Source organism: Oryza glaberrima, chromosome 8 (genome assembly GCF_000147395.1).
Source record: "Oryza glaberrima chromosome 8, OglaRS2, whole genome shotgun sequence".
Classification (NCBI taxonomy): Eukaryota; Viridiplantae; Streptophyta; class Magnoliopsida; order Poales; family Poaceae; genus Oryza; species Oryza glaberrima.
Window position 1 is genome coordinate 17,409,379 of NC_068333.1, and position 19,152 is coordinate 17,428,530.

The 19,152-nt window shown below is 40.2% G+C and overlaps 3 protein-coding genes across 3 annotated transcripts; 2 read left to right on the forward strand and 1 right to left on the reverse strand.

Moving 5' to 3' along the window:
- On the forward strand, positions 1–6,987 carry LOC127781338 (uncharacterized). The gene is made up of 7 exons (XM_052308281.1): positions 1–283; positions 394–527; positions 1,026–1,230; positions 4,231–4,365; positions 5,052–5,681; positions 6,140–6,316; positions 6,417–6,987. The coding sequence occupies exons 1-7, from the start codon at positions 143–145 to the stop codon at positions 6,588–6,590; spliced, it is 1,596 nt and encodes a 531-aa protein (XP_052164241.1). The 5' UTR covers positions 1–142; the 3' UTR covers positions 6,591–6,987.
- A 1,585-nt stretch (positions 6,988–8,572) lies between these two features.
- On the forward strand, positions 8,573–12,486 carry LOC127782790 (uncharacterized). The gene is made up of 2 exons (XM_052310058.1): positions 8,573–9,776; positions 12,035–12,486. Exons 1-2 carry the CDS (start codon positions 9,299–9,301, stop codon positions 12,079–12,081), a joined length of 525 nt encoding a protein of 174 aa, XP_052166018.1. The 5' UTR covers positions 8,573–9,298; the 3' UTR covers positions 12,082–12,486.
- A 5,784-nt stretch (positions 12,487–18,270) lies between these two features.
- Positions 18,271–19,152, reverse strand: LOC127782902 (transcription factor IBH1-like). The gene has a single exon (XM_052310180.1). It carries the CDS (start codon positions 18,938–18,940, stop codon positions 18,674–18,676), a length of 267 nt encoding a protein of 88 aa, XP_052166140.1. The 5' UTR covers positions 18,941–19,152; the 3' UTR covers positions 18,271–18,673.

The window sequence follows — 19,152 nt, forward strand, 5'->3', positions numbered from 1 at the left end:
TCGCAAAAGGCGCCTCCAGAAATTTCTCTCCTCTCCTCTTCCCCCACCACGTCGCCCCATCTCGCCGCCGCCGCCTCCGCCGCTCGCCGCCGATTCGGAGACCGCTTCACTGATTGGCCTGCCTCTCCTCGGCGGGGACTCCATGCCGGCGGTGGAGGGGATGCGGGACGTGGTCGCCACCGTGAGCGGCTACCACGGCGACGAGCGGCACAGGCTGGTCAGGCTCATCGCGGAGACCGGCGCGAGCTACGTCGGCGCCATGAGCAGATCCATCACCCACCTGGTAATACGGCGCACACGCCTTGCGCCGGTCTGATTGGCCGCTGAACTTGTTCCGCCGGCGAGAAATCTGACGCGCGCTCGCGCTCGCGCGCTTCTCGATTGGGGTGACAGGTGTGCTGGAGGCTTGAGGGGAAGAAGTACGACATCGCGAGGAGGCTTCGGACGCGCGTCGTCAGCCACCGCTGGTTCGAGGACTGCCTCAAGGAGGGGAGGCGCCTCCCCGAGAAACCCTACGTGTTGGAAAGGTACCTGGTTTCTTCTGCTTGGTGCGATGCTACTCTACATGTTCGACTATTGGTAATTGTTTCAGATGGATATGAACAGCGATGAATTGGGCATGTGGGCATGTATTTTTTTTTTCTTTGGAGGAAATGTTAATTCGGAACTAGGAGTTACATTCAGAGTGGTTTTGTGATTTCCATGTTCATTGATTTGCTGCAATAAATCAGTCATGCTGTGTGTCGAAAGGGGCCATATAATTGTATAGGGTTTTAGTACTCTTGGGGCCTTTCCCTATATTCGTATTAACAGGATTTGAACCTTATAGATTTGTAGCATAGTCCAAAGCCCAGTGGTTAGTTTAAACATTCGATTTGATTTATTAGATGCTTACCGTTCTTTATGCGCTTGACAGCTGATAGCTTGTAATGTAGGAGAAATAGTCAAATAGCACAAATTTATATTATTGTGCCTAGTTTTCCCCCGTCAGTCTCAAAAAACCTTCTATTTTGCTTGATGTCCAGTGGTGAAGAAGCAGGGCCAGTCCCTGAGCTGCCCACTTTCCCACGTTCACGATCCAAGAGAAATGCAAGCATGGAGGATAGATGCTTGAAAGAATTACCTGATGATTTCTGCAATACTTCATATGCGACCGATGTGCTTGTGGTTGCTGATTCAGGTTCTGATTGCGAGCATCAGCGATGGTCTGATTCCTCCCTACTGAAAGAAGTAAGAACTATTATATCAACTAGGAAGGAAGCCCGCGCGGATGTGCGGGGATCTTATTCATTATGTTTATAAAAAATAACGTTAAGAGAATTAAGTCATATCTCATCATATGCGTATAAGAAATTGTATATTTTACCTCATAATAACAAAAATCTATGTCGTGAAATATATTGTAGATTTTAATATAAACAATAGGAATGTTTCTTATATTAAAAAATCACTTTTGTCCTGATTATGTAAACTCACCTATTGTCACCATTACTTCTTACCATTGTCGCTAGATGCCTTTTTAATAAATGAAACTGCATCTGTAGCACCAAAATAAGCCTAATACATCAATAATACATAAAACATTTATCTCCACTATATACCTAAATGTTTATGTCAACACTTAGTTCTAAATCTATAAATAAATATACTTAAAGTGTTGCATCTAATGGTAAATGTGATAACAGTGTTGAAAATTAGACATGAATATCCCCTCTAACAGGTGGAGATACCAAGTCTTTATTTCTCTGTTGCCTCTAAACATGGGTTCCGTATCGACATACTCGTGCCTCTCAAGGCCAGCATGCAGTGTAATTTTAAGGCCTAATTCACTAACAGCACCCTCAAAAACGATTGCATCAGTAAGTAAAAAGTTGAGCACTATTATCTATGGTGGTCTCCACTGGGGCTACCTCAACTATACTTGTAAAAGATGTTCAATACCCTTTAGAGAAAGCGATGTAATGAAAATAATTCTTCCCATAAAAAAATAGTTGTTTTTACGTTTTGTGTAGACATAATTTTTTTTCTAGTATTAAGCAATACTACCCAAATTTTTATGGTATAAATACAATATTCCGTTTTGAAATGAGTGAGGTTGATCATTAAAAAATATATCGCTAAACAGATATATGATCATAACCATCTTCAGAGTATCATATCATTATATCATTGTTTATATTTTGACAAAGATCAATATTTTAGTGTATGGTTTGTTTTTGTGACCTGTTGTTCATAATTGCATGAGACACATTTACTAATTTTAAATTTTATTTATTTTCAAAAAATATTAAAAAATAACTAATTTTTTGGAGTGCACTTATAGCATACATTCATCAACTATCAACTATCACTTATACTCGACATATTAGAATTCCTCGACTATAAACAAAATATATCATGAGTAGTTTAATGCACATTTGTTAACAAACCAATCTGGTGGGAAAAACGTATGGATTAAGGGGCCATATTATAGAAAGATTATTGCCTAGGAATACCAATGAAATAGTTTTGAAAATATGAAAAAAAACATTTGAGAATTTTAGTCTCCATAAATTAAAATTAAATCATATATAACTGACAAAACATAACGTTGTTTTGTTTTCACGCATGTCGATTTCAGTTAGTGTTATATATTTGTCAAGTGATATTTGACACCACAAAATATGATGTGAAATTATTTCAAAGATTATGATGAAATTAATTTTTATATGTCACCTAAATCATTTGAAAATTAATATTAATTACTATATGTCAGCTCCATGTGTTGTAATGTATTTAGCATCATAATATAACTATGATAAGTCATCAACATTTGAATACAATGGATTATAATTTAAAAATGGATGTTTAAATACCTTTGATTTGATACTTATATTGATCTTAGTTTAACTTGCATATTTCTGGAGTAATAAATTTAGTTTTATAGTATAAAAAATCCTATTTTAAGGACTAACTATATTTTTTTGATGTTGTACCAACGTACGTATTTATTTTTTTGGGAGGGCTTTATAGCTTTTTTTAATGGTATGTACATATGTTTCTTTGGTTTTTTTAATCGACTATCCGGAAAATAGTTTCTCTCATACACAGGAGATTAAGAGAAAGCGGGCTAATGCAATTGTAGAAAATAACTGGTCCATTAATATAAATGAAAATCGATGGTGAAATTACGTAGTGTCACGTGGCGGTCTAAGAACGCTTGTAGAAGCAGCAAATGACCATATTTGTAGAGTAATAAACTTTATTTTTATAGTATAGAAGATCATATTTTAAAAAGGCCTCGATGGTTATAACATTGTACATCTTTAATCGTGCTTATATGGTACGTATCCTTCGTTCTTTCCTAGGTGAACAGTTTTTTTTTTGTCTTTATATTTTTTATCGTACGTACTATGTACGCTGTTTGTTTTCTTTTCAAATAAACAGTACCAAGGTATATATTTTTTTTCATCCAAAGTAACATACGTACTATTTGGGTATTTCCATGTACATACGTAAATATTTCTGGTGGACGGATTATCTCAGATATAGAAAGCATAAACTTTTAAATAGATTTAATCTGACGGTGTAAGATAATGGGTCCACCAATTTAAGTGAAAATCGATGGCGGGATTGTAGAATGCCACATGGCGATCTAGGAGCGCTTGTAATGCGCCACGTGGCGGCTTAGGAGCGTTTATAGGATGTTTAATGGACTTTTAGTATATAATAGATTATTGTCCTTGCATGATTTGATTTCCTGGTAGAATCCTTTAATGGGACTACTGACTACATTCCACAAGTTAAGTTATATTCTGTTCAGTACTATGGTTTAGCATACTACATTTCACCACTACCGCATTAGTTGCTGTTCAGTCAGTTCAGACATCATCCCTGTCTATTGGCATTGCTGAATGCCAACCATGGCCTTATTACCAAGTGAAAAAAGTGCTGGATGATGGTGGATCTGTTTTGTTTTTTTTGTCAAGCCATCCATGGTATAAATATTAGAGTATCCATTAAAAAAATATATAAATATGGGAGCAGCTTTTAAAAGCCTTTTAAGTTTGTACATATCTTCTGTACATTGCTTTTAAAAAGGTATTATGCATTTAATCCTGACATTGGGTGGTATTCTTCCATGTTCCAGTTGTCACCACCTTACAAAATTAGAATACTTTGCATACCTTTTCCAATGTACTTATGTACTTCATTTTTACTCTATTTCCTTTGTTGATCCGTTGGCTTCAGAATTTTGTTGGTGATCACGAGAATTCTAAGATTGGTGCAACACATGTGAAGGAAAGAAGAAAACGTCTAAAGCATGCACAAAAATCAAACAATGAAGATGCACTAGATCCAGAAGACAATATTTCTAGTCTCATGGTAGTACGCAAATTATATTCCCCTTTGTGTCAGTTTTTCTTTGTCTGCCTTCACTTTATTTTTGTAGATAATGTTCTGTAGCTTTATATTAGCGAACCTTTAGATGTCATCTCTATGCTGTGCTGATAGTTAGATATTCATTTTGGTTTGAACCTATCAATATGATTGTTGCTCAACTAAGACCTGAACATCCTTGATCATGTATCCTTTATAATTGTTTTTAGAACTATCTTTTGTAGTTATAAATGTTTATCATGCATGTCACTGTGTTTCATTTTGAATGTTTTTCACCCAAAAAACTGTCAAATGTTGTATAGCTACTCCTAATGATAATATAACTCTTCTGATGAATGAAATTCCCACTAACCCAGTAGATTATTTTTTGTCCCACATAATCCATACCAGCCATGTCTCCTCAAGGACCTTTCAGTGATGGAAACTGGAATAGCACCTATATGAAGCTGCTGTTGTTTATGCAGATTGACTTCAAACTTTTTCATGCCATCCACATCCAAGGCGATGAAAATCTGTGTTGCTAATCTGTGTTTTAATTTAGAGCAGCACTTGTTTTGCTATATGGTCTTTGATGATTCGATATACCTAGCTTCTTGTTTCATCTTGCTTTGTATTTTCTTTTGCTTACAGGTTCTCTGTAATCTAATGTGTATGTATTAATGATAACGCAGGCAAGAAAAGGGCGTCATGAGTCAAGTTATACTTCATCTCGGAGCGCATCAAAGCAGAAGGGAGATTTGTCAAAGCTTCTGCATAATGATGATGCTAGCATGATGAGAAAAAGAAATAGTCTCATGAAAAAAGAATCAAGAACCAAGCATGCAGGCTATCTTATAGAAAGCTGTGAAAATGAAAGTTTGACAGACAGCTTCGATGAACCTCAAATGTCGGATACTCTGCCCACTGAAGATCGAAGAAAAACAAGGAAGACAAGACTGCGACAAAGTACCTTGGACAGTATATATGATTATGGTGAAGCCAGTGAGCATGATCCTGAGAAAAGTGAGGATCAAGAAAATTTTGAATTGGGTGAAAGTTCAAGAAGCTTTCAGCCAAGTGATTCATCCAGACAAGAACCAGCTTTCTGTACTGAGAAAACAAATCAAGGAAACATTGACATTGCAGCTGATGATGACAAGGGAGGTGATGAGAAAGCCACTTTGGAAGAATCAACCAGTCGTCAAGGGCAAGCAGAACTTTCCTGTGTCATTTGCTGGACTGATTTTTCATCCACAAGGGGCATCTTACCATGTGGACACCGATTTTGTTATTCATGCATTCAAGAATGGGCGGATTCTCTGGTATGTATTCAGTGCACCTTGTTCAGCTCGATTCATTCTTTTCGTTAACACAATTATATGACCCATCCGTCTGCGTTACTCTCATGCTCATATGCTTCAGTATAATACAGTGAGGAAATGGTGGATTGTATATTCAAGATGTCTAGCATTTCATGCTGATTGGAATAGATGTTGTCAAACTACAACATATCAGATCGAAAACATATATGTTGATCATTTTCTTCTGCTTTATGAAATAATACGCAGTTCTGGATTCTTGAAATAAAATAAAAATGTATATTTTTTTTCGGGAATAAAATGTATATTTTTTTAACAGTCATCATTCTCAGAATGCTGTATTTTATCATTTCTTTGCTGAACTTTTTCCTTTTGTAGCCAAAGAGCCTGTGGTTCTAATATCATTATTCTTCAATTTGAAACCTGTTCTTACACTCGCATGATGTGTCTTTCTTTTTCAGTCTTCTAGGGGAAAAGTTTCGACATGTCCTCTGTGCAAAACAAGTTTTGCCTGGATCAGTAAAATAGATGAGGCTGGTACATCTGATCAAAAGATATACTCTCAAACTATACCGTGCTTAACTTCTACCGACACTTTCATATTTGATGATAGTCTCTACGGCCTCCCAGAATCACCGGTGAGCTCCTATTCCATTATAGTAACTTGCTGCTACATAAATTACCTTTAATTTTGGCTTGCAATTCCTCACCTCTCTTACACCTTTCTTATATTTGTAGTCTGGGCAAGGGGCATGCTACCAGTGCCACTGTCGTGAGCCTGAGGAGCTTCTTCTGAGCTGCCATGTTTGCCGGTCGCAATGGGTACACTCGTACTGTCTTGATCCTCCATTGACGCCCTGGACGTGCATACACTGCAGAGATCTTCGGATGCTCTATCAGCGGTATCGCTAGTCTGAACTCTAAAACCCGGATATTCGTTGATTAGAGGTTATATGGGGCTTTCGCATTTGAAATGCATCTTCTCTGAGCTGATCATTTGCTTCAGGCCTTGTTATATATGTTGAGAATTAACAATAACTGGCATCATAATTGCAGTATGCAAATTCTCATAAACCGTGATAAACTGATGTGTCTGAGCTCCATTTGCTGTTGTACTAATTGTGAAGTTGTACTGTATTTTGGTAAATCTTGCGTGCCCAGTCTACCAAATATGTGCTAAATATTAGTGTAGCAGCGTGTGTCAAGGGTATTTGTTCGTGTTCTAGATTTACCTAAGGCCTTAATACAATCAAGAGTTCAATCCCCAATTTCCTTTGTAAGGTAGACCCTTCGTCCTAAAAAAAACCTAATCCTAGCTACGAACTTGGATATAGTTTGTAACTAGAATTGGTTTTTTTTTTTTTAGACAGAGGGAGTACTATTCAGTACAAACTTATATTGTCTGCCAAAACCTAGAGTCAACAATTACATAGATATTTGCTAACTACAGATAGAGATTTATAAATATACTTTAATATGGTGGTCACTAATTTGTGTATCGGCATTTTTAGATTTTTCATGCTCTTTGTTGAGCGGATTTTGTAGAAATGAGCTATAGCTTCCTTGAAGCAAATGCTGAGATTCATTTCATTATCTAAAAAAAATCGCCCAATTTCTTTTCCCCTCGCATAAATTTACTAGATGCACCTAGCATTTTCACACAGTTGTTTCTTTAATTCTCTTACCTCTGACTTGTAATTTTATTTTATTTTTCTTTTGCATCTTTTACGTTGGCCTAATAGTTTAGAATGAGATGTTCCATACAGGTCCATTGAACGGATTCCCAATATTTTACTGTTTTAAATAGGAAAAAAAAATTCTTGCATCCCTTGATATTCTATCCTTCACGTAACGTGGTCAATGTACACAATTTTGTCGGTGACTACAAATTACAAAGCTGCAAGTTGGCTTGCCAGACACTCAATTAAAAGTCAAACAGCAGCGATAGAGTTGACAGTTGGTGTAACATTTTCTGTGAGGAGTTTATCGAGTGATTCAATTTCTGAGGAATTTTCAGGTTTACGCAATTGTCATGCTAATCATCAGGCAACAAGGATCCTAATCAGATTGATTTTTATCAGAAAGACTGGCAGTCAACTGTTAATAAATACCAGCGGAAGGATCAATCATGAACTAATTTGTGGCAAAATTATCATCTACAATATAGTTGACCCAAACAATGGTTAGAGAACTTTAATTAAATGCGAGATGAAATGCAACTTCAGAGCCCTATCTATTTCCAAAAAGTTAATTATAAATCTTGACGACTGATTGGTAATAATTTTTTTATATATATGTTTTTAGTGACTTACTAAAAGCTAATATAAAAAATATTTTTAAATATCTTTAAATCAACTCTAAAAATAAGGCCCTTTTTTTGCGAGGAAAAAAAAAGACCATATTTACATTCCAACTTTTTTTTTTCAAACTTTCAACTTTTCCGTCACATCGAACTTTTCTACGCACACAAACTTTCAATTTTTCCGTTATATCGTTTTAATTTTTTCAAACTTTCAATTTTAGTGTCGAACTACACAGCCTAAATTTTAAAATTTAAATGTTAGTTTTATGCCAAGAGGCTTTACTGCTACGGAATGAAACTCTGCAGATGTCACGGACGCGAACGGGAAGCTTGCCTTGCAAGCACACGTCACGCGCTCACGTGCCACGTCGGACGCAGCTCACGACCGATGGCCCAGCCGTGCAAGCCTCCGTTCCATTCCACCCAGTCGATCGGGTCTCCCTCCGCCTCCCCCCACACACCCAAATCCGACGGCCCAGATCGCCCTCCCGCAACCGCCGCGCGCGATCGCAGCCGTCCGTTACCCAACCACTAATTAATTAATTATTTATTTTTCCGCCGATTTATCGCTGCCGCCGGTGGCTTACGAAACAGAACAGAAGCATCACCTCCTCTCTTCTTCTCCCATCCCCCTCTCCGATCCTCTCGCCCACCTCCAGATTCGAATCTTGCGAGCAGTTTATCCCCATTGGATTTGATCCAGTGACGTCCTAACAACCCGGCTGCTGGTGGTAGTGGAGTTTGAGAGCTTGCTTGTCCTGAAATCACGCCTTCGTCTCGGGCCGGGTTTGGTTGGTTTCTTGGTTCTCGAGCCAATGGAGGAGAGTTCTTGCAGATTGGAGTAAAAAAGATGTTACTATGTACTAGTGGTGGCTAGTGAGTGATCTGGGTTTCGTTCAGTTTGTTTTGTTTCGCCTCCCCCCAATTTGGTGCTTTCGGTGTCTGTGCGAAGCGTGTTGGGATGACGAACCGATTGGATTTCTTGTGAGCGACTACTCCTGATTGTTTCGTTGTTGATTCGCTTCATTTCGTTGATTAGAGTGGAAAAAGGGCTTATCGTTTTTTTTTCTGCGGCTATTTGTGAGCAGTTTTTTTTTTTGTTCTCCTCCATCTAGCCTGTTTGTTTGTTTGTTTGTAATTGCTTCAGAAGGCGGCGAGTTTGCTTAATTTTTGGTAGAAAATTTATCTTCATTGGATCTATAGCTGTAGCGAAGATTTGGATTCTTGAGGGAGATCTTTTTGTTTCAATTCTTGTTGGATCCGGCGATTTTTGTCCGGATCAAGAAGAAGGGGAGAGAAATCTTGGCTCCTAGCGGCCATGGGGCTGAGCCGCTTCTCCGACTGGATATGGCCGGGGAGTAGAACCACCCGGCGAGCTCGCGACGCTCCGGCGAGCAGCGTGGCCGTGGCCATGGCCGGCGCGCTGTTCCCGGACTCCCCCTCCGGGTTCCGGGAGCCGACGATGGGCACCCTCAGGGGCCCGGCGAGCTCCGGCGGCGGCGCTCGACGCGCCCGGAAGGGGACGAGCCGGCCGCGCAGCCGTGAGGTGGTCGACAGGGAGCACGACATGGTCGTCGTGCCGCTCGACGTCGGCGGCGGCGTCGACGGGTACTCGTCGGACTCGGGCTCCGACGACTCCGACTGGTCCATCGGCTGGCTCGAGCCGCAGGGGCCGGAGCTCCACAGCGACGGGGATTCCGACGGCAGCTTCGCCGTCCTCGTGCCGTGTTACCGCCATGGCCGCCGCCGTGTCGAGGAGCCCGGCCGCGGTAGGCTCGCCGACGGCAATGTCTCCGGTGAGCTCACTGTACAATAATATCCTTTCACAATGTGCATTATATATGCTTATGCTGTTGATGTAGAGTTAGCATTAGCAAGTGCTTAAGCTGCATAGTTGAAGCTAGTATCACACACAAAGTTCGACCTCTTAAATTGATGCACCAAATTGGGAACTGTCAGAGTTCAAACTGATGCTGAAATTATAGCATTGGGTGAAACACCTGCTTAGTAAACATTTAATCACCGGTGTCTGTTGGACAATCATTGACTTGCTAACTGATTATGTCATGGTCCTGACACAAGCTCCGGTTTGATGAGAGTGCATCCTTGGTCTTGGATAGTACCCCCTTGTCTCAAAATAAGCGCAGCCATGAGTTTCCGTGTCCAACTTTAATTGTTCGTCTTATTTGATTTTTTTTAAAAAAAAACTAAAAAACACAAGTCATGCATAAAATACTATTCATGTTTTATAATCTAATAACAATAAAAATACTAACCATACAAAAATTTCAAATAAGATGGATGATTAAAGTTGGACATGGAAACTCATGGCTGTACTTATTTTGTGACGGAGACTATCGGAGAGATCAGCTAGTTGGAAAATGCCATCTAGTTGTAACTAATATGTTGGACAGGGGAAAGTTACATTGCTAAGGTCTAAAGTGGAAGAATTAAGGGTTTTTCAACTTTTTAGTCATGGTGAATCACCACTGACTTGATAATTGACTTAGTTGTCTTATGTTGGAACCACAAGTTCCGGATTGATGGAATTACTCAGTCCCACTGCAAAAATCACCAAATTGGAAAAAATAGAATTTGTTTTTTCCGTAATTTTCTCTGATTGAAATGATTGCTTAGGTGTTATCATCCATTCATCCTAATAGTAGACTAGGATAGTACGACATAACTGTTCTCTCTACATGCTTTGTTTTGTCATCATTTTGTTGTGCTACTGTGACCATAATTGTTGTTATATGTGAATGTTTGGTGGCATGATCATCCTGAAATTATAACTTGTCAATTGTTATGCTTGTGGTGTCCATCTCTGTTCTGGTGCATGTGCCAAGCAAGCTATTGCTAATGATCTGTCATGTTGGTGTCCATATGCTGTTGAAGTTGGTAGATAAATCAGTTATTGATTTTGATGGCTCATTTTGTACGGTTGCCTTGGGAACTTCATTTAGTTTGTGTGTTTTGTTGCCTAAATCCTCTAATGCACGGTAGGATGTGCTATTTTATCCAGTTTTCAGTTCTAGACGGAAACCCTGAATGCTCTGGAGATCTGGTGAGAAGTACATTTTCATTGCTCTAGTGTTATCTGTTCCTGTAGTTCATGATTAATTCTGTGTCATGTGGTCTTGCTCTGGTAGCGCCCGCCTAACTCTAATAGGAAGGGTCTTGTACGCTCATTATTGTCCCGCTAAGTTAGGAAGGTCATGCACCAAACCAAACGTGAGAGCTGCAAATGAACATCACCACACAAGGGTAATAAATGATTCTGTTATATGCTGTCTCTCCTCATTCTTTTTGTTCAGTTACATCTATATGTGGTCATGTCGGATATACAAACACCTGTTACTTTCTATGTACTTTAAGAACGAGGTGGAGGTGAAGTTATCAGTGTGTTTCTTTTACGAATTACTCCCCAAATTTCTTTAGTAGTATGCAATAAGGCTTCCATGTGTTTGTTTGTTCTTATTATTTGACAACCTTCTGAGATCACATTTTAACATGGAAAAGCCCGATACAACCTAATTGTTATGTGTGGGTAAAATTTGCAATTAGGGCGCATAAACACTGTCAAATGCTCCTTAGAACAAAAGAATGAAAGACATGTTCGATGCAAAGATCACATTATTTTTAATAACTCTTTTAATAACAATATTAATAATTTTGCAAACATGTTAACTAATCAGTATGGTCGATTTCCTTTTACAACTATTTATTTCTCAGACATTTAATGTTTTAGTTCTTCTGTTATTTATTATCATTCCCAGAATCTTTACAAGATAAATGCCATGACATTTTTCAGAGGGCATAGCCTGCTCAAACTGATCGATCGAGAATTAGGCACTTTGTTGTCTGATTTGACCATTTTAATGTGAATATTTTAATTAAATTTGTCCATACCGAAGTTCGTTGTGCAGCTTGCCTTTCCTGATATAGTTTTGTTTGTTAATATTCTCTGTTTTCTTAGTCAATACCGTGCATGATTCTAAATATTTTTTTTTGCTTGACCATTGTTGTAATATTTCTTTCTGTTTGTGTTCCGCAGGTGCCAAGAATTTTGTAGAGCGCTGGCTTTCTTCTCTTCCAAACTGATTATTTATCCATTCTTCTATGGCTTCGTTATCTTTAGCATTTTTATGTCTCGTATTTGTAAATATATCGATGAAGACATGAACCCCAGAAAACATCCAAAAAAAAAGAAAATTAAAAGTTGAGGAGCAGTGGACCGAGATTCCAACGTTAAGGTACTCTTGCAGTGTAATAAGAGTCATGAAAACGAAAGATTACTGCCACGTGCTGACAACCTGAAGTTGAATCGACGAATTGTTAAGATTAACATTGATCTACTTGCTTTGGGATGTTTAATCTACCTGTATATAATGGCAGTTTACCTCATTTGTGTCATTGTGTGACTGAGATTCTTCTGTACATATATGAAGGCAGAAACATTTGAGATGAACTCCAATGAGAATATGCATTTCTTCTGTATATAATAAACGATTGTCCGTATGTGTCTCTGTGTAGTCCAGAATTAATTCAACTATCTATCCTATATATATACATATTTCACTATGATTCAGCATGTGTGAATGCTTTTCCATCATTTTGTGGGAGAATTTACTATTTGCCACTCTCTCAAAATGCCAGTGCTCAAATGCCACTCTCCCAAATTTTCATTTCCAAATGCCACCTGGGTCCACATGTCAGTCTCACTTTCCATTCAAAAGTGATGCGGGACCTGATGCTGAGTGAGGTTGACATGTGGGCCCGGGTGGCATTTGGGAATGAAAATTTGGAAGAATGGCATTTGAGCACTGGCATTTTGAGAGAGTGGCAAATAGTAAATTCTCCCACATTTTGTTCGTCGCTTCGCAGTTCGCACCGGTAACAACAAACCGTACGTGGAGATTATCGCGAATAGTTACAATTTTATAAAATTTCAGCGGCACCAAGCGTCTATCGCGAAAAGTAGTGTCATTTTTCTGATTTGACAAATTTGCAGTGGTATGAATCCAATTAACCAAAAACTTTTTATTCTGATCCTTGTACTGTGGCTGTAGCAGTACAATTCCAACTTAAGGCATTTACAATGCATCTATGGGGCGTTCAGCCTAAGAAGAAGGAACACCATATTGAGTGCCACGTCCTCCACATGTGTGGCCAAGTGAAGACCGGGTAGCCATGGATGGTCACCCGTTCTTGGGCTGAAAAGTCTGTGAAAAGCAAGGAAAAGGAAAGAGAGAGGGGAGCAGCTGAGAAGAGGAGAGGCACAAGCAATCAAGCACACACAGAAGCCCGACGCCATCGCCGCTCGGGCCATGGCGCGGAGGCCGGAGTTCCACCGCCGCCCGACGTCGACGCCCGCCGCCGCCGCCGCCGCCGCCGCCGCTGACGCCGTCGCCGCTCGGGCCACGGCGCGGAGGCCGGAGATCTGGATCTGGCTGACGGTGGCTTCCCGCCCGCGGCGGATGAAGAGGTGGGGCGCGGCGGCGGCGGCAGCTTCCTCGATTCGCCGCTGCCGGAGGAGGAGGAGGGGAGGCACGGCGCCAGGCCCCACCGCCGTTGCCGCTCGGCCCGGTGCCGTCTCCCGCTCTCCCCCGTCCCCGCCGTGTCCTGCTCGCCTCCGCGACCTCCGCTTGAGCCGCCGCTCAGCCCGACCTCCGCGACCTCCATCTCCGCCCGGCTCTCTGCGGTGGCCGATGGGGGAAAGGAAGAGAGGGGAGAGAGAGGAGAGGGGAAAAGTAAAAAGAGAAAATGTAAAAGTGGTATTAGTGGGACCCACTACAAACTACTTTTATATGGTCTTGTGGAGTTTGCACTGTGTAACATGTGGCTGACGGTCTTAGTCTACGTAGCATATGAAGAACACCAAAACTTGGTGACTACTGTGAATGGCCTTACAATGGAGTCTTTTCTCTGGTCAATAACTGTCGAAATTTTTTCCTGGTCATGCGGAAATTGAATGGTTTTTCTGTTCGTACGAGAATAGGCGAAACATTTGTCTAGTCTCTGATATATATGTCGTTAATTTAATCGGCCTTCCAACCGGAATTAAAAGTGACGAAGAACAAATTGGAAAAATTGAGAACGCAGATTTTCGAACTTCAAGCTCTCTTTAGCGGGGTTCAATATTTCTGGATCGAAACACAATCCTAGCTAGAGGCACCAAAATTCTGAAATTTCAGAAATCTAGAAGTTTTTACGAAATACTTCATCCATTCCATATTGATCATCATATAAAAAAATCAGAAATTTTAAATTGATCATCATATAACCCCGATTTCTCCGTTTAACATACAACATTATTGTATCTATGCATACAGATATTTGTGGGTAGTTAAGCGCTAAGTCTGCATGTTTTCCTGATTCTTTCTCAGCACATGGGTTAACTACGCGCTAAGACGTGCTTATATGCTCCTCGGAAAAAAATACTGCACGAAAATTAAAGTGCATCAATGGTTCGGATTAAAAGATGATTACTAGCTAGGGTAAACCGTCATTAGCAAGGGCCAATTTCGTCCAGGAAATAAAATCCCACATTCAGGCCAGGCCAATCGCACCATCGATCTGGGAGGTCGACACGGCAACAGGGCTGGGTGGTGAAGATCAGGCCGTGCATGTGCGAGGAACGGGAGGGTGACGAGCTGTGCGGGACGTTGTTTGGTGCCCGTAGTCGGCGTTGAGACCCGTTCAGATATAGCAAAAGTTTTGTTATTTTAGAGCACTTTTTGCCATTTTAGATATAAGCAATGGTAGCAAAAGTTGACAATTTGCCATTTGCTATTTGCTAGTCCGTAGTAGCAAATTGTGCTAAAAAGTGCTTTGGGACCTCTCTCTCTTCACCAAAAAGTGCTAGAATGGCAAAAGTTTAGGTATCTAAACACCAACTAGTACTTTTACAATATCAAAACTTTTACCACTAAAACTTTTGCTATTTGCCATTTACCATTCCAAATGGATCTAAACATGTCCTACCTTTAGGACGACGAGAGAGGACCAGTTCTCGAAGGGCAGCGCCGTAGTAGGGAGCTGAGGCTGCGGGGGCGGCAGACCAGATGGAGCTTGGCTGGTTCGTGCTGCGCGCATCCACTACGGCCGCCGTTCATGATTATAATTACGCAAACTCCCGGCCGAATAACCGCTTCTTTTGATTCAGTGTTCTCCTGTTCTTTGTACCTGGAGAAACCTTGATTAGAAACCCCAACTCTTCTCCTATTTTTTGATTGATCAGTGTTTGAATCGTCCTTTTCAAACGCTGATCCTTTTGTTGTCCGCTGTGGCATGGACGATTCAAATATGGATGCAAGTGCTGCGGATCTTATCATCAGAATATCATTCAGCTGTGTCGCGAACGAATCGATCGATGAGAGGCGGCTGGCCGGGTACGGGATGGGTATGCGTATGGAATTTTACTTTCTGGACGAAACTGCCCCTCGCTAGTGAGGTTTACCTGTTAATCACTTTTTAATCCAAACCATTGGTGCGCTTTAATTTGTGTGCAGCTTTTTTTTTATTAAGGAGCACAGAAGCACTTCCCGTGCTAAATAAAATGTACAGTAGTTAAGTTTTTTTTTCTTGGTGAAAGAACTTATATGATGATTAATATGTAATGGATAGAGTACATGCGAACCAATTTTGTTAAGCTACATTTAACCATCGGGGTCAGTAGACCCCGACGATCTTTTGCCAATGTCTACTACCCCTCTTTATTTTATCAGCTATGGCCCTGTTTAGTTCCCACAAAAAAATTTTCACCCTGTCACATCGAATGTTTGGATATACACATGGAGTATTAAATATAAAAAAAACTAATTACACAAATTGTGTGTAAATTGCGAAACGAATCTTTTAAGCCTAATTGTGCCATGATTTGACAATGTGGTGCTACAGTAAATATTTGCTAATGACAGATTAATTAGGCTTAATAAATTTGTCTCGTAGTTTACAGACGGAATCTGTAATTTTTTTTTATTATACTACATTTAATACTTCAAATGTGTGTCTGTATATCCGATGTGACATGGCCTATTACTCCAGTGAAGAGCTAAACTAGACCCCGGTGATATTGTTGATTGTTCCATCAAAGCTCAACTTGTTACTATAGGAACGATACTTACTAGCAAGCAGCAAATAGAAAATGAACTAGCACTTATATGACTATATGATGGTCCTATATACATTTATGATTGAGATTTGAGCCCACAAATAAGACCGGAAGCCACTACTCCACAAATTACCTGGTTGCATCATCATATTCCTCGTTGTCTTGCGTAGGCATTGCACATCCTGATATCATATTTCATTCTGTTTCTAGCATAACGGAAGGCAAAGAATTAGTGGTTTTGATAATCTTTGGTGTATTTGGTATCTTTTACAGATTAATAATGTACATGTTTTAATAATTTTATAGACAGAAGCTGTAATAGGTAAGATGTAACACTACTACAGCAGGAGTTGGTTTTATTTTAATAATTGTCACGCATTATGTAGTCTTATATCATTAATTACAAGCTACATTACATATTTCTGATTTAGTGTTCGATTCTAATTTTTACTGTTTTAAAAATTAATTTTTGAGAACTATTCAAAAATTCACTCGGAATCTACCCCGCGTGGAGATATCAAATTGCGTGGTTTTTGATAGGTTTTGGCTGAAAACGTAAATCCTAATTAGTAGTACTGACCCCGGCAGGTATTTATCCTGGCTTCGTCCCTGTTAAGCAAATAAACCATATTTTCGGCCAAAAGATCCTGAAATTTCAGGTTTATCGATCGGATCGAAACATTGAATAACCCTGCTTTCTGGGAGAAAAGTCCACGATGTATATGCGACACCGATCGACGTATGGGTGCGTACACTGCGTATATACAGCATCCATCACTAATATAATTGCATTAATTTCCAGCTCAGCGGTGGCTCTACTTTACTCAATCAATTAATTATTATGCAGCGATCGATGATGATGCATATATACTCTCTCCGTCCCAGAATAAGTGTAGCCATGAGTTTCCGTGTCAAACTTTAATTATTCGTTTTATTTAAATTTTTTTAAAAAAATTAGAAAGAATAAGTCACGCATAAAGTACTATTCATATTTTATAATCTAATAACAATAAAAATACTAATTATAAAAAAAATTCAAATAAGACGGATGATCAAAGTTGGGCACAGAAACTTATGGCTGCATTTATTTTGGTACGGATGTAATACTACATGGTGTATGTGCATTCCAGAAGCAGGTCAAAATTAATTAAATTAAGATAATAATCAGGATATATAGTGCTCCAAATCATTTGGGATTGGAGAGAGTACGCCCTACGTTGTCTGCCTGTCTTCCCAAGGACGTGTCATTCTCGCTGTTCTGTCCATGCAAACGCCTCATCTTTCCGACAAAATTTTACAAGCTGGCCATGAATTGCAAACAGGTGGCAATACAACAGCTAATAAATATGTATCAGATATGATTGATAAATGATCACATATTCACATATGTGTGCTGCATGCTGCATATGAATACTGCTGCTGCTGCACCAGCTGCATGTGCGTGAATGCTCTTCAAATTAATTAAACAAACTTTTGGCATTGTGTACTTTTTTTCTCCTCTCTTTTTCAATTACACGAAAGACACGCGTACACGCCCAAGGGTATGCATTAGTCCAAGGAAAACCAATGGATTTGTTTTTGGTTTTGTTATTCCCTAGCTAGTTGGCACAAAATTTTCTTGCTTGCTCATAGTTTCTGTAGAATACACAATGCATATAATACATTTGCATTGCAAGCCGCAGTACATATTTACTATATATATACATGGGGCCTACAATTATTGATTTATAATCTTTATGTATTGCTAGACTAATATATATTTGTAACCGTTCACCATAACACTTTTTTTATGAAGTTAGAAATACTTCTTCTGGACTTAATCAATAGACTTTCAGACAATAACAAAAAAAAAGCCAAAACGTTTGTTTGACACGATAAATAAAACTGACCGGACGTAGTACAATTGTTTCAATGAAGAAAAATGTATATATGAAGTAATTCACTCCAATTATGAAGAGACACTTGCATTTTAGCTTATCTCAAAAGCAAAGATTATCTTTTCTTAAATCTTGCATACCTCTTATACATCCATAAGAACAAAAGTTCATATCATGGACTCCATCCATAATTAAGAAACGACAAAATTATTGATTTTTTTACTTCATCAAATTCAAAAGATAATACAACACTACAGTTAAGTCTATCTTAGTTCTTAGGCCGTTCTTTGCATGCCAGCAGTACAGAACCATGGAAACAAAACAATAAGGGCCTCAATTTCACCCTACAAAATAAGCCGCCAATCGAAGAAACATCGTCGATCGATCAAAAGGGAAAAAGGGATAGATGAAGAACAAAATCAAAACAGAAGAAACAAAATTAGTTAATAGCGCATGATGAGGTATATATTATATACTCCATGTAACTAAATAACAGCTTGTAATTAATTAATCGATTATCCGCCAGCCTGCATGAACTCCATCCACTCTACAACAAACAATTCAATAGTAATGTCTTTTATGCTGTCTTGTTCGAAATGAATTCATTCAATTCTTCTTCTATACATAGCTACTGTATATCTCTCATCTCGGTGCAAGCAAGCAATGATCGATCGCGGCGCGCCACCGCGCCCCGGCGGCGGGCTCAGACGCCGGCGGCGGCGCCGGCGGGGAGTGGAAGCTCGTCGTAGAGCGCGGAGAGCGCCCTGAGGAGCTCGACCCTCGCCTTGAGCCGGACGATGTAGTCGGCGGTGCGGACGAGCAGGCTCCTCGCCGGCGCGCCCTCCCCGCCGGGCACCAGCCGCCGGAGCTCCCGCACCTTCCGCCTCAGCGCCACGCCGCTCCTCCGCGCCGCCGCCGGCCTGATCCTCCTCCTCCTCCCGCCGCTCACAGCCAGGCGCCTCATCTCCATCTGTCAACGACGACGACTACGATGGCTAGCTAGGTAGGTAGGCGATGGCGATGAGGTAGGAGAGGCAATGGCGAGCTCGCCGGAATATATAGCGAGAGGGCGGGGAGGAGGTGGTGGCGCGGCGGGGGTGGCATGTGAAGCTGGAGGCGCTTTTGCTTTTGGGGTTCGGCTCGCGCGAGCGGCGGACGTGGAGGAAAAGCGAGGGAAAGAAA

Excerpts from the sequence above, each read along its gene's own strand:
- LOC127781338 (XM_052308281.1), top strand. The coding sequence starts at position 143 with ATGCCGGCGGTGGAGGGGATGCGGGACGTGGTCGCCACCGTGAGCGGC. Across the intron at positions 284-393 it reads GCAGATCCATCACCCACCTG|GTGTGCTGGAGGCTTGAGGG; the intron begins GTAATACGGCGC and ends TTGGGGTGACAG. Across the intron at positions 4,366-5,051 it reads ACAATATTTCTAGTCTCATG|GCAAGAAAAGGGCGTCATGA; the intron begins GTAGTACGCAAA and ends ATGATAACGCAG.
- LOC127782790 (XM_052310058.1), top strand. The coding sequence starts at position 9,299 with ATGGGGCTGAGCCGCTTCTCCGACTGGATATGGCCGGGGAGTAGAACC. Across the intron at positions 9,777-12,034 it reads CGCCGACGGCAATGTCTCCG|GTGCCAAGAATTTTGTAGAG; the intron begins GTGAGCTCACTG and ends TGTGTTCCGCAG.
- LOC127782902 (XM_052310180.1), bottom strand. The coding sequence starts at position 18,940 with ATGGAGATGAGGCGCCTGGCTGTGAGCGGCGGGAGGAGGAGGAGGATC.